At 36.4% G+C, this 12815-nt stretch overlaps 1 protein-coding gene across 1 annotated transcript in view; it reads left to right on the forward strand.

The window, feature by feature from the left end:
* Positions 1-12815, forward strand: part of LOC124367886 (transcription factor Sp9) — a 237837-nt gene that overhangs the window by 50484 nt on the left and 174538 nt on the right. The window contains exon 2 of the mRNA XM_046825074.1: positions 11310-11312. Within this exon, the coding sequence (XP_046681030.1) occupies positions 11310-11312 (3 nt within the window). The remainder of the gene's footprint in view (positions 1-11309; positions 11313-12815) is intronic.

A 12815-nucleotide genomic window follows, 5' to 3' on the forward strand; every position in this document is an offset into this window, starting at 1 on the left:
AAACAGCACGAGTGTTTTTATTATTGAGTGCGTTGTCAAAACAACACAAAGCCGCATCAGGACATAAACAGGGCGCCGGAACTCGACACTTGACATCCGCTCAGTGTTGCCACCAGGAGGGAAAATTATGACGGTAAATTACCCGGTATACAATAAATTCACCAACCTTTCTACGATTTCGTTTTTCTAAATAAAAACATCGGAAACCAATGTGAACTAACGTGTGAATGGAGGTTTAGAATCGATACATTTAAACGGCACGCAAGCGTTTAGAGGGACACAGGCATTCCAACAAATCACTAGAGAAAATAGGAACCTTCTAAATTTCTCAGATTATTCAATAAATCGGTAAATCGGCGGCGGGGTCTCGGGACGCCGCGCCGCTCTCGGTCTATATCCAGTCTATTGTACTGGAATACATTAATGTAGTTTATATCCTATTGTATCGACACTGAGCCGCGGGCACCTCGATTGGGCACATAAATTGAAATTTTTATGGCCCGTATTCCAAATCATCCGTCCAGAGCCTAATCTCATCTGAACATGCGCCCGGCGCTATTTCACGTTTGACAAATGCAAGCTGCTCTCGCTACGCCAGCTATAGGGGTATTATTTTGTCATTCTGAGCTGTTATTGTGGAACGGGGTATATTTATTTGCCCCCGTCTGTGTCCTCGTTGAGTAATAGTTATAACGAGGTACTATAACGATAGAATGTGATGATATGGTGTGACTGGTTTTATATATTTTTAAAATTTTGTCGTTACAGCGCGGTTTTTTTTATTCCAAATTAAAATGTTGGAGTTGAGTAGATGAATGGCGTGTTTCTATATTAATTCTTCAGAAAATGGTGTCAAAAGAATATTTCTGCATGAATAGGTGGAAAACCGTACACATTCGTGAGACTTTAACAGAAGCCTATGAAAATAACATGGAGTGCAGTACTGTACCCTGAGGTATAGCGGATCTAATTCATGATCAAATTAAACTAATATCTGACTTAATTAACGTCTTTTTAAGATAACGTATTAATTAAAACTTTACTAATTTAACTAATTAATTTTACAAAGGTGCAATTTTCTTCAATCATATTTTGTTGGAAATAATTTTCTTCAATCATATAATCCAATTAGCTAATGTAATTCCATGAAGTCATAATTCAAAATGCTTATCTGCAGTCGGTTTTCCTTAGGTATAGGTATAAATTTACCAAAAGGTTTACAATGAAAACCTGCAATCCCATTGGTATTGGCTAGAGTGCATGCACGGGGGTTTTGCCGTTTAGAATAATTAGCTTTTTAGTGGAGTTTGTCTGCAGTTTAAAAGGAGTTAATCCAACCAAAACGTCGACATAGGGAACACTAGAAAACAATCTGTTCACAACAAAGTTAGTGAAGGCTTGCAAATTTTTATAACCTATCCCAGCGCTTTAAATAATAGACTAATTGAATGACGAACTGAATAGAAAGGGCGGTTCTTCTTCAATACATTACCAGTTTCCGTTGCGATATTAAGCATTAACAAGTAGTCAAGTTTAGCACCCAATATTTTGTGTTTAAAACAATTATAGACAGCGATTGTATAGCGGAAACTTTCCATTTTCATTTACTATGCACGACACACATGCGGATTTGGGGGAATAAATAATTTTATTACTGTAAACGCAGTAAAAAACATGTTGAAATCGACTTTCCCATTCCGCAAAATCTTAGCCACCTTTTTGGTACAGTTTTGGGTGAGGGGGGGGGAAATGAATGTTACAGGTCCTCCAGCTCAAGATTCACCCATGTGCGAAATTTTGTTACTACAGCACTAGAAAGTTTCTTAATTTGGTGATGCACTTCCTTAAACAGTATTTTTAAGTATTTCTAAGACACTGTATTTAAATATGTATAGCCTAATAAAGCCAAATCTGAGTTCTACAGAAGAATTGGATGGTTTAGGATAAATCGCGGAAAAGGCAAGACATGAACCGGGTGATTGGATGCCCTCAAAAATTAAAACCTACGGTTACCTTGAAAATAATGAAAACTGCCCAAGTAAGCAAAGCAATCACTGCAAGATTAAGCTCTAGCGGGGCGCACCCCTGTGCGCCGTTTTGAGAAATCAATAAAAGGATATTAAACTTTCATGCAACATCACGTCGAGATTGGCCAGAAAAAGTGTAATTTCGTAGATTTTTCAATCTATAACCCATCAAGTTCCAGGGGGACAAGTGCTCGCCGGAAAATATATTCTGTGTCCGACGTAATTTTGAAAATAGCGTTGCGCCGGTCCCCAATTGGGGTCATTAAGTATGGCCAGAATGGGGTTATAATCGGCGTCTAACAAGAGCGACTAATGGTACACTGATTAACTCTGAAGCTGTCTCGGCTTGGGGTCGGGGTCTCTGAGTTTGTTCTGTGACTTCTGCCTTTATTCTACGTGACTATATAGCAATACGGTCGAGTTAATGCTGATCGAGTTTTGTGCTGTGACTTCTGCCATTGTTTGTCCGTGACTACATAGCAATACGGTCGAGTCAATACTGACCGAGTTTGTTCTGTGACTTCTGCCTTTGTTGTACGTGACTATATAGCAATACGGTCGAGTTCAATACTGACCGAGTTTTGTTCTGTGACTTCTGCCATTGTATGTTCTACTGACTATATAGCAACATACGGTCGAGTCAATACTGACCGAGTTTGTTCTGTGACCTTCTGCCTTTGTTGTACGTGACTATATAGGCAATACGGTCGAGTTAATGCTGACCGAGTTTTTGTTCTGTGACTTCTGCCTTTGTTGTACGTGACTATATAGCAACAAGGTCGAGTCAATACTGAGCGAGTTTGTTCTGTGACTTCTGACTTTGTTCTACGTGACTATATAGGAATACGGTCGAGTTAATGACCGATCTGTGAACGTGACTATATAGCTCGAGTCATACGAGTTCTGTGACGACGTGACTATATTACTGCTGATCGACTGTGATGTACTATTTGTGACACATAGACAAATCAGCGAGTTTGTTCTGTCGAGTTTGTTCTGTGACCTCTGCCTTTGTTCTACGTGACTATATAGCAATACGGTCGAGTTAATGCTGACCGAGTTTTGTTCTGTGACTTCTGCCATTGTTTTTCCGTGACTACATAGCAATACGGTCGAGTCAATACTAACCGAGTTTGTTCTGTGACTTCTGCCTTTGTTCTACGTGACTATATAGCAATACGGTCGAGTTAATACTGATCGAGTTTTGTTCTGTGACTTCTGCCTTTGTTGTACGTGACTATATAGGAATACGGTCGAGTTAATGCTGACCGAGTTTTGTTCCACGTGATGCACCTTTTCTTAGCTCCTTTACGACATGTATAGGAAATGCATCAATACAATTGTAATCAACTCTTTCATCTTTGTATTAAACATTTTATGTTACAAACCATTTACAGTATAGCTTTGTTTATAGCGATAAATGAAAACTGGAGTGTACAATTTAAAGAGAGGAGCAATAGACGCATACAATTAATGTTTAAATGAGATGCCCCAATAAATTTATAATTTTAAAACGGATTTGAAGAAATGATTTGAGTTCAGTGTTAACAGTATGTGCAAGCAAAATTGACCTATTTTACAAAAAAAGTACCTGAAATAAAATGTATTTATTTATTTCAGAATTTAGAAGCAAACATAAATTCAGAATGGTACTACAGTCGCCTTCCTTCAGAGGAAGGCCCTTGAGGATTAAGTGCATGAGGAATAGGCCGCCCCATAGAAGAATAATTAGAACCTAATACATAATTAGTTATTTACCTGAAGAAGAGATCAGATTTCAGATCTCGAAATGTAATGTTATTGATTTTCTGTTTCACTGAACAATGGCAAACGTCAGGAAAATCCTGTTTCCTTCACAATCCTTCCAAGGAAAAAAATAAACTTCCAGTAATAGGGACTAGTGTAATTACACGATTTTACTACTCTGGGAGCATGTAGGCCTGCAAAAATAAAAAAATATATATATTTTTTTAATTTAAATTAATTTTTTTTTAATTTTATTAGTGGCATTCATTGTAAAATATCTAAATAAACTCAACAATACTGTTCTGTTCTATTTTTACAGTGCTTTTTAGTAAGAGTTTGCACAGAACAATATTCACTTCAAAACGTGACGTCATTCTTGTTGTCAGTCTGGGAGTATTCATTGTTTGTGATGCCATAAATAGATCATGAAGAAGGACGGCTAAAGACCAGGAGAAACATTGTCCCGGAGCGACCTGGGAGGTGTACGGAGAGCGGCGGAAGGACGAGGTCTGACATCTGACAGCCGACGGACGACGGACGGAAGGACCCACAATTACAATTCTGCGGCGGGCGTTTTTTGCGGCGGTCCCGTTTACATAATTCTTCTCGGCAGTACGCGCTTCACTTTACGATATTGTGTTACTTTTTATGGGGCCAAAACCCACAGCGGCGGACCGCTCGCATAAATCCCCTCTTGCCAATCGGCTGGTTAATTTCTTTTTTAGGAAAAACAGTTAATTTGAAACGCAGTCCCGAGGTGGCGCCAGGGTCCAGACACCTTGGTCCACATAGGGGAGGGGGAGGGGTAACCGTATTGATTAGTAAAGCCTCCGTTTGATTCTGCCCGACTGACTTCACACTCCGGTTTTTGTTCCTCCTTTTATTTAGTTAATTACCGTTCCATCTTATTAATATTTGAGTCCCACGGTGAGAGTGCCCTCTGGCTCTACACCCTCCGAGGCTCTGCTGTCACTTCGGATTCAGTTATGAACTGACTGTCTTGTTTCCAGGGCGATCTTTTGGATCCTCTTCGGTGCACAATACAAATGTCCAATTTTTTGGATCCGATCTAGACCGCCACTCTTTTTATTTTGTAATACACAAAAGATGACTATGTAACCATAATTAACTATATGTTCAATGTGATTTATTGTGACCAATTGTAGGATAGAATGGTATGTTATAAAATTTATTTCGCAATTTAATAATAATAATATATTTATTTTCTCAATAAAGTATTATAAGAGTAAAAACAATTACAATAGTAAAAACTTAACTTAAAATCTAAATGCCAAGTCTGACCAGTACAATGCAGCCGAATATAATAATGTAACAATGATACAAACACACATAAAAAGTTTGAAGAGAAAATAAAGGTAAACCTCCAAGGCCAAGATTGTGTGGAGGGGCAATTTAAATTAAAAACATTTTAAATTGGCTTAAACAGTAACACGCTTATAAAACAAATTTTCTAGGTTTATTAACTTCTAGGTACATTAACGTTTTCGGCATTTCTTAGTTAAGAGTTATATTCATTACTGTAATCGCAGCCCTGACTTCTTAAAGGTCACTAGGGCTGAGTCATAAAATATTATGTTAAAATGTTAGGCTAGAAGTACGGAGCTCAGAGGTCTGATAACAACGAATATTTTTAATGTCATCTATGAATACTTGGACAGCATTTCGTTTTATTCGGTTGGATATTTCCTCAGATACACTCACTGATCAATCAGTGGGGTATTTAATATAGGTCAAGATTAAAATTTGATATTGCAATTAAAATGAAGAAGTCCACGCAACAGCGAACAGACAAAATATAATTTTCACTGAAGCTTAGTCAAATCCCATGGAAAAACATGCACCATCCTCAAAACGACTATTTAGAAATTAAGTTTCATGCAACCTTTTAAAGTATATATGTTGGATCATCTTAAATTCCATACCCATTCATTCTCATGACACCAAGCTAACAGACAGATATCCTACGAAATGACGTTCACCAAAAACTAACTCTCTCTTCCCTTTAAAGGAATCAACTTTAAAGTTGTAGTCTTTAGCTCAATACGTTCATGGAAAAAAACGAGTTCCGTCCGTGCAAAAGGGAACAAATATCTCAAATTGAGAACAAAAAGCCGAGTAAAACACACTCGTAAAGGGTCGAAGATGGACAGCTCTGCCGAGGATATTGACGTAAAAGGCGCTAACGGGCAGTGAAGGGAGATGTAACCCATAAGGAGTTAAATGGCGCGAACTTCCGCGGGAAATAAAACTAGGATGATCTTGCTCAGCGAAAAAACTCCCACTAGGGTGGTGAGGGGAGGGGGAGTGCAGTTGTAAACGGGAAGCTGTTTTAGCGAAACACGGACAATATCAGAGGGCGCCTTATATCCCCATTCCCCCTTCTCCATCCCCTCAATTGATGTTGATTAATGGGGCATTTACTTTTATTTCTCGGATACATTTCCTCCTTACTTAAAGTCAGTTTCCGTCTCTCCTCTCTTCTTTCTTTCAGGCGATTTTCTCTTCACTTTTGGCGGGAATTAATATAACCGCTTCAAATGCGACTAAAACCTTATTAGTTTTAAATAACAATAAATTAGTGCATAGTAGGTTGGCATATGGTATTATATGCTGGAAGGAACGTATTATTAAAATTTGAAAACTCACAAGTCAGAAGAGATATTTGCGACTTATAGCCAAAAAGCCTAGGTATGAACCATCTTTTCATCTTTCCGATTGTTATAAGACTCTTCCACTCAGACACTCGTACGTCTACAAGGTATTACAAGCTTTTTTCTTAAAGGTACTATTGAAATTCAAAATGGCTGTGGTTTCTAACTTCAAAGGCTCGACCAATAATGTGTCTTTTAAATGTTATGCACACTGAAGGGATATTGGAAAACGTAAGAGATACAGCAAAAATCAAATAGGCAGAGATATGCCTATTTGATAATAATAAAAACAAAAAAATCTATGTGGTTACGTTAATTATTGGTTGCGTCGTTCACTCGCTGCGCTCAAAAAATTGTTTTTCGTTCAAATAATCAAACTGTTACAGCCATCTTATTAGTACCTATATTGTAACGTTTTTTTTTCATGAAACTTCTTGCAGTTTTTTAATATCGTAATGGAAATTTTTAAGACAACATTTTTAAGTGTAGGGTTGAGTCAATTTATTTTCTGCAACGGCCTATATTTTCTTAATTAAAAGAAAGTGGATTGTTTTACTAATTTCAAAAGTACCATATATGTTATACTTTCCTTGTGGTTTTCATCAAATTTTAATATTATAATAAAAACCCATTTTTGAAGATAAATCTTGTTCTGTTAGTCGGATGGTTGGTAAACCTGACTGATCAATTGTACATATTTATATATTGTAATACAGCTGATCGTAAAACCCTACAAGATTGCCAAGCTTACAATTATTTGAATGAAAAAATCCCTTTATTAAAAAATGGATGGAGTATTTTGTAACAGCTCATCCCAACAATAAGTGCAGTGCAATAAGCAATAAGTAGTCAGTCAGGTTTACCAACCATCCGACTAATTGAATAAAATCCCTCATTATTTGGAATAAAACTCTACCAAAGAATTAGAAAAAAAGCGTTTGGAATTTGGAAATAGAAATGGATTTTTGGAATAGTCAAGTAACAGCAAGTTAGTCACCATATTAAAAAAAACTGTACCGCATATTATTTTACGATTCCTTAGGGTAACAATACGATGCTAGGATGTAGACCATGAGTTACATTAGCAGCTCTATTAATCATACCGTAACTGGAGCGGCTGGACTCCTGGAGAATCCTGGAACGGAACCTGGCTGCTGGGCCTGGAACGGTGGTCCTACATAAATTAGTATTTACATAAGGCCGGGGACACCTCCGTATATCTCTGTTGGGCCAGATTTATTTACTCTAATTGGTATAATAATGGAGGAGAGGCAAGGTGTGCAGCTGATAATTGTTGGGTCATTGGTTAGCGTCATTTGAATATCGCGGCCTGGGGGTGGCCCGGAAACGGAAGGCCATAGATATTTTACAGAGCGTTGTGCAAACTATGGTGGTTTCGGGAGGTAGTTAATTAGAAAAGCGTCATAGAGGTGAAGGTCGTATTACGGTCAAGATCCAGCAATCGATTTGTAGAAACCGATGTCATTTACAAAACAGGTTAGTACAGACCTCTTTATTCAAATGCTTATTTGCAGTATTTTAATGTGTCACCCCATTTCTGTTTTAGATTCAGACGATTCATATAATTTTCATATTTAGAACACCATAAAAAATCTACTTATATTCAAGAAAAACTAATAATATTTTCCAATGACTATAGAAAGCTGTTCTCCATAGTTTAGTGTTTTTTCCCATTTCCACTTTACCCACAACTTTCCTAGTTTATAAGGGAGATTGTAAAGAAACCAGGTACAATGCCAAGTTCTCGTTGCAAATTATTGTAAAATATTTAGGTTTTTTTGTGATCCTCTTCTCAATAAAACGTTTTTCACTTTAACATCCTTAGAAGGCACGACTTTGACATTCTAGGAAGCATGCTTAAGGATATAAGCTAGTCTTTAGGAAATGATCCTTGCAAACAGAAACAGATTCTTAGAGGCAACCTTATAATCTGGCACTGTGCTGTTTCGCCATCGATTAGGGCCTGTGTGTAAATAAGCTGTGAGGATATAAACATTTCACAATGTTCACATATACATCCTGTGAAACAAGAACATGTCACAAACAACAATCACACTGTCACAATGTTCAATATAACATTTCATTTAAACTCTAAAAACCCAAACATAATGTATAATATCACAAGAAAATACTTTCTTGAGGTTTGATTTCCTTTTGGATACATCTGTTTGTTAATCTAATTGTTTTATAAAATTTGGTCTTCTACTATAGCACCATACTGCCTCTGTTAATTCTTGACCAACGTCCTTGGAAGCAATTGGGAACATACTGAATGATAATAGTTTTAGTATTCAATCCTTCTCTATTTTACGTTCACACCCCTCCCCCACCCACTTTTTACGTCCTCTATTAATCCGTCCAATTGGTATATCCCTGTATGAAAATAATATATTCTCTGATCAATGCAACCGGATTTCGAGTCAATATATCGCTATTTCATCGTGTCATTCAAGAAAATAATTCCCTTGAGTGAGTAATTCCTCTATTCATTATACCGAAAACTCACTTTTCTAATTATCTTAATTATGAATGTGTTTAAGTTAGTTAATATAGTTTTCACATTTAAAATTACTTATTTAGTGGTGATGCAATTAAATGTAAATTAGAGCAGTTTCAGTCAAAATGGTGTTTATTTCGAGAGTGATAAAACAGTTATCATTCAGACATGGTACAAAATATCATGAGAAATCATTCATTTAAATTTGAAGAAACAATGCGGATGATTAATAAAAAATACCATAACATTCAGAAAAGTCATTATGAATGTCCTGAAACATTCATTAAGTAATAATGTCGTTTTCTTGTTTTCATTTCACGCTTAAAGTATACCAAATTTACTGGACAGTAAGAGACTTATGGGGTGTTTATATCATCCAAATTCTTGGAGGTCAGATATTGAGAGAGATTTTTGGGGTAGGAAGGTATTGATTACGGTTTTTATGTGTCATCTAACATTGTTACATACCCGAAGTGAGTGTCATAAAAATGATAAGATTCTTTTTGGATGATGAAGAAATGGAGTATTCCATTTGATTCTAGATTTTTGGCCAAGAGAATAAATTTAACACTTGAAAGATTTTAATGAAAGGGTCGAGTTTTTTTATTGAAAACAAAATTTCCTTAAATAGGTCGATATTGAAATTTGAATCTAGATTTTGAGAAGATACGTAATTTGATTTTTGAAACTAGATCTTGTTGAAGGGATGTACTTTCAAATTGGGCACTAGGTTTTTGTAGCTTACCAACAAAACTATCGAAACCAAAATCTGTAGTCGCTATCTGATTCATTAATAACACATCTTATGGATGATATCAACACTGCCACAGTACATTCATAAATTACACTTATCATTCATTCATTCGTACTTTGGTATGTTTTTCATGTTGGCGATCCGTACCAAATAATAACTTTAACAGAGGCTTATACGTTATTTTCCACAGACATTTTAGTTACACAAGCGCACAGTAGAGTTCCTAACCTCGATAGAAAATAAATACTTTGACATTGCACGAAATTTTGATGTTTCCGTTATACCAAAACAGTTCCATTCGGAACAGAACCTTTGGTCGATTGAGGTGAATTACGAGTCCTTTGGGCACCCAGGAGCAGGTAATTAAAGACGGGAAGGAATAAAGGACACCCGCTCGCAGGGTTCGGGCCAATGACAGACGGACTAGCTTGCGAACTTAAGCGGCCACCAACCTAATTGGACCAGCGGGCGGCGGATCGTGTAGGGAAATTATAGAGTTGTTTTTGTGCGACTAAGGGAAGCATAATTACACATTTACGCTGTCTACCCGTCTGTCAAAAGAGAGTTTGGAAAAGGAACAAAATTACTTCCAAAATAATAAAATCCGAGGCGAGTAGTTAGTGGTTTCTCCCCCCCCCCCTTAGCCCCGCCGGGATTTAAGTGCCCCTCTCTCGTGTCAATGTGACCTCAGGTAGACGACTTTAATTACTTTCTTCAGCAGGTCATATTTCTTGCTGATTTCAGAGCTTTTGGTCCGATCTGCTCTGTTTTACCTTTGAGCGCCACTACACAACGACGAGATGGTCTTGTATTAAAGTCCCATAATAAAGGAGGCGAATTCTCGATGGTCGTTGAACGAGGCAGAATTGTTATTACAAAGGAAACCACGAAATATTCTTTAGAAGTACAGTTATTAGTGATTTACCGTTTTAACCCTAAACGTGGCAAAAGACTCGTTTCGAGTCTTTTGAACAAAGGTCTTGTATAATATATATTTTTCGTAATTTATCGTATCGTAACACGTGTTGTTATATATCAATAAACGCGGAAATATATGCTGAACATTTTTGATACGTAATAATTTAGGTTTATATCAATTTATAACATTCAAAACAATAATTATAAACTTTCGACAAAAATTTACAATCACTCCCCGTCGCCATGAATACGGCATACATTTCATATAGTATACTCGTATTATCAAATTATTGTCTATTTCGTTTCTGCAGCTTGATGTTGGTATCACTGTGTTCTACGTACTTAGCCACAGTTTAGCCATCTGTTTGGCGTTATTATAGCGTTGTGGACCCATTTATTGATTTTCTTTGTAGTGAATGCGTTGCTATTTCTCCAATTGGCAAAGGACTCGTAAAAGTGCTCTTTGGTTTTTGTTAAAGTTTCTCTGTCAAAATATGTACATCTATATATTTTCTTTTTTATTATAAAATTGTTTATCTTTTCTGTTTGTAAAAATTTTGCATTGTTTTTATAATCTTGTGTTAGTTTGTTTATGCACTGTTTCCTGGCAAACAATTTCATTTTCAAATTTGATCACAAACAAAAAGATTAAAATAAATTACTGTATTAAACAGACGGTAGATCTGTAGAAAAACTCTTTCTCTTCAAGGTAACATAATATATAGTATGTAAAGGTTCTACAGCATTTAGGTTGGTTTTACCAGTTTCAACAAAATAACTTTTTTTGCTGTTAAGCAAATTTTTATTTTTATAATTTTACTTTCCTTTATAACTTTCAAATTTTTTTCCTTTGGTCATTCTATGTAACTATTTATTATAACTCTTGTATATATTGAATTTTCTGTAATTATCTCTGTTTATTATTTCTTACAAATTGTCAAAGTTACAATTTTAGTTCGGTAAATCTAAATCCTGTTGGTTTTCCACATAATAAGTCCAATTCAGTTTTAAGAAATCATATAGTTTTGCCATAATGTAAAAGTTCAACTATTTTTGAAGAAATTAGTATGCAACATGACTAGTTAGAGTAAAAAATATATTTAGTGAATTTTTGAAAGATTTTTGTAACGCCAAAGAGCTTGCCACTGTGAAAGTTCAGCATTGCCACTTCTAGGGTTAATTATAAAGAAGTGTAGAAACCGTTATTAGAGTACCTAGCATTTAATGATTTGTGCTCAGTGAAGTTAAGGATATCTTCCTTTTTTAGCCCGTAGGGGACGCGAGCTGTTTGAGGCGTCGGGGCGCCGGACACCACCTCGCGTGGGCGCTGAATTATGGGCCCCGCCCTCCCCCATTGTGGCGTATTGAGTCATACAATGACTTAGATAACGAGATAAGCGAAATAAAACAAAATGGATTCCCTCGCCGAGTGGCCTAGGTGACCCTAAGACAATGTGGCGGCCTGGGGGGCATTGGGGGGTCAGTGGGGGGGGGGGGCACTCGACAAGGCTCCTTCCTACCTCCTTCTCGCGCTCTCTCTCTAACGTCCATTCTTATGTGGCCTTTGAGAATGATTGTAAGGTTTTATTGTCTTTCGGTACACCAACCTTCAAGACTTCACTAATGATAGTCATCTGAAGGAAGTAGAAATCTGGTGGTAAAATAATATTTCCTAAAAATGTATCAAACCACATAATTACCAGAATTATTATAAAAGAAGTAAATATGTTTTATTGGTATGCATTCTCCCATTGAAATATATTAAACGAAAAATAGCAGAAAGCCCTCCTCCGTTATGTAGTAGAAATGTCACTTTCGACAGTGAAACAGTTTTTTGTTTAAATTTGAGTCTCCGTGATTCGATTGCATTTTTCCTTGCACTAAACCAAACGCATTTCCATTTAAGTGAAAAAGAGAGTGTTTATGCAGATAAATAGGAATTACAGTTAAGAAATTACCACAATACCGTAGTTTTGTTTTATTAATTAAACATTTCTTTACTTCTTGAACTTTGCACACGTTAACATGTTCAACCATACAATTATTTCCTTTTCACTACATATTGTGTGAAATGTTACGTACTCTATATGCACATTTGGAAAGGGTTTTCGGACTCTGTTTAACAAAATATATACAGTATTTGAAAAAATCTCTTTTTAAAAGTTTAGATTGATTAAATA

The sequence above is a fragment of the Homalodisca vitripennis genome, chromosome 8 (assembly GCF_021130785.1).
Source record: "Homalodisca vitripennis isolate AUS2020 chromosome 8, UT_GWSS_2.1, whole genome shotgun sequence".
Classification (NCBI taxonomy): domain Eukaryota; kingdom Metazoa; phylum Arthropoda; class Insecta; order Hemiptera; family Cicadellidae; genus Homalodisca; species Homalodisca vitripennis.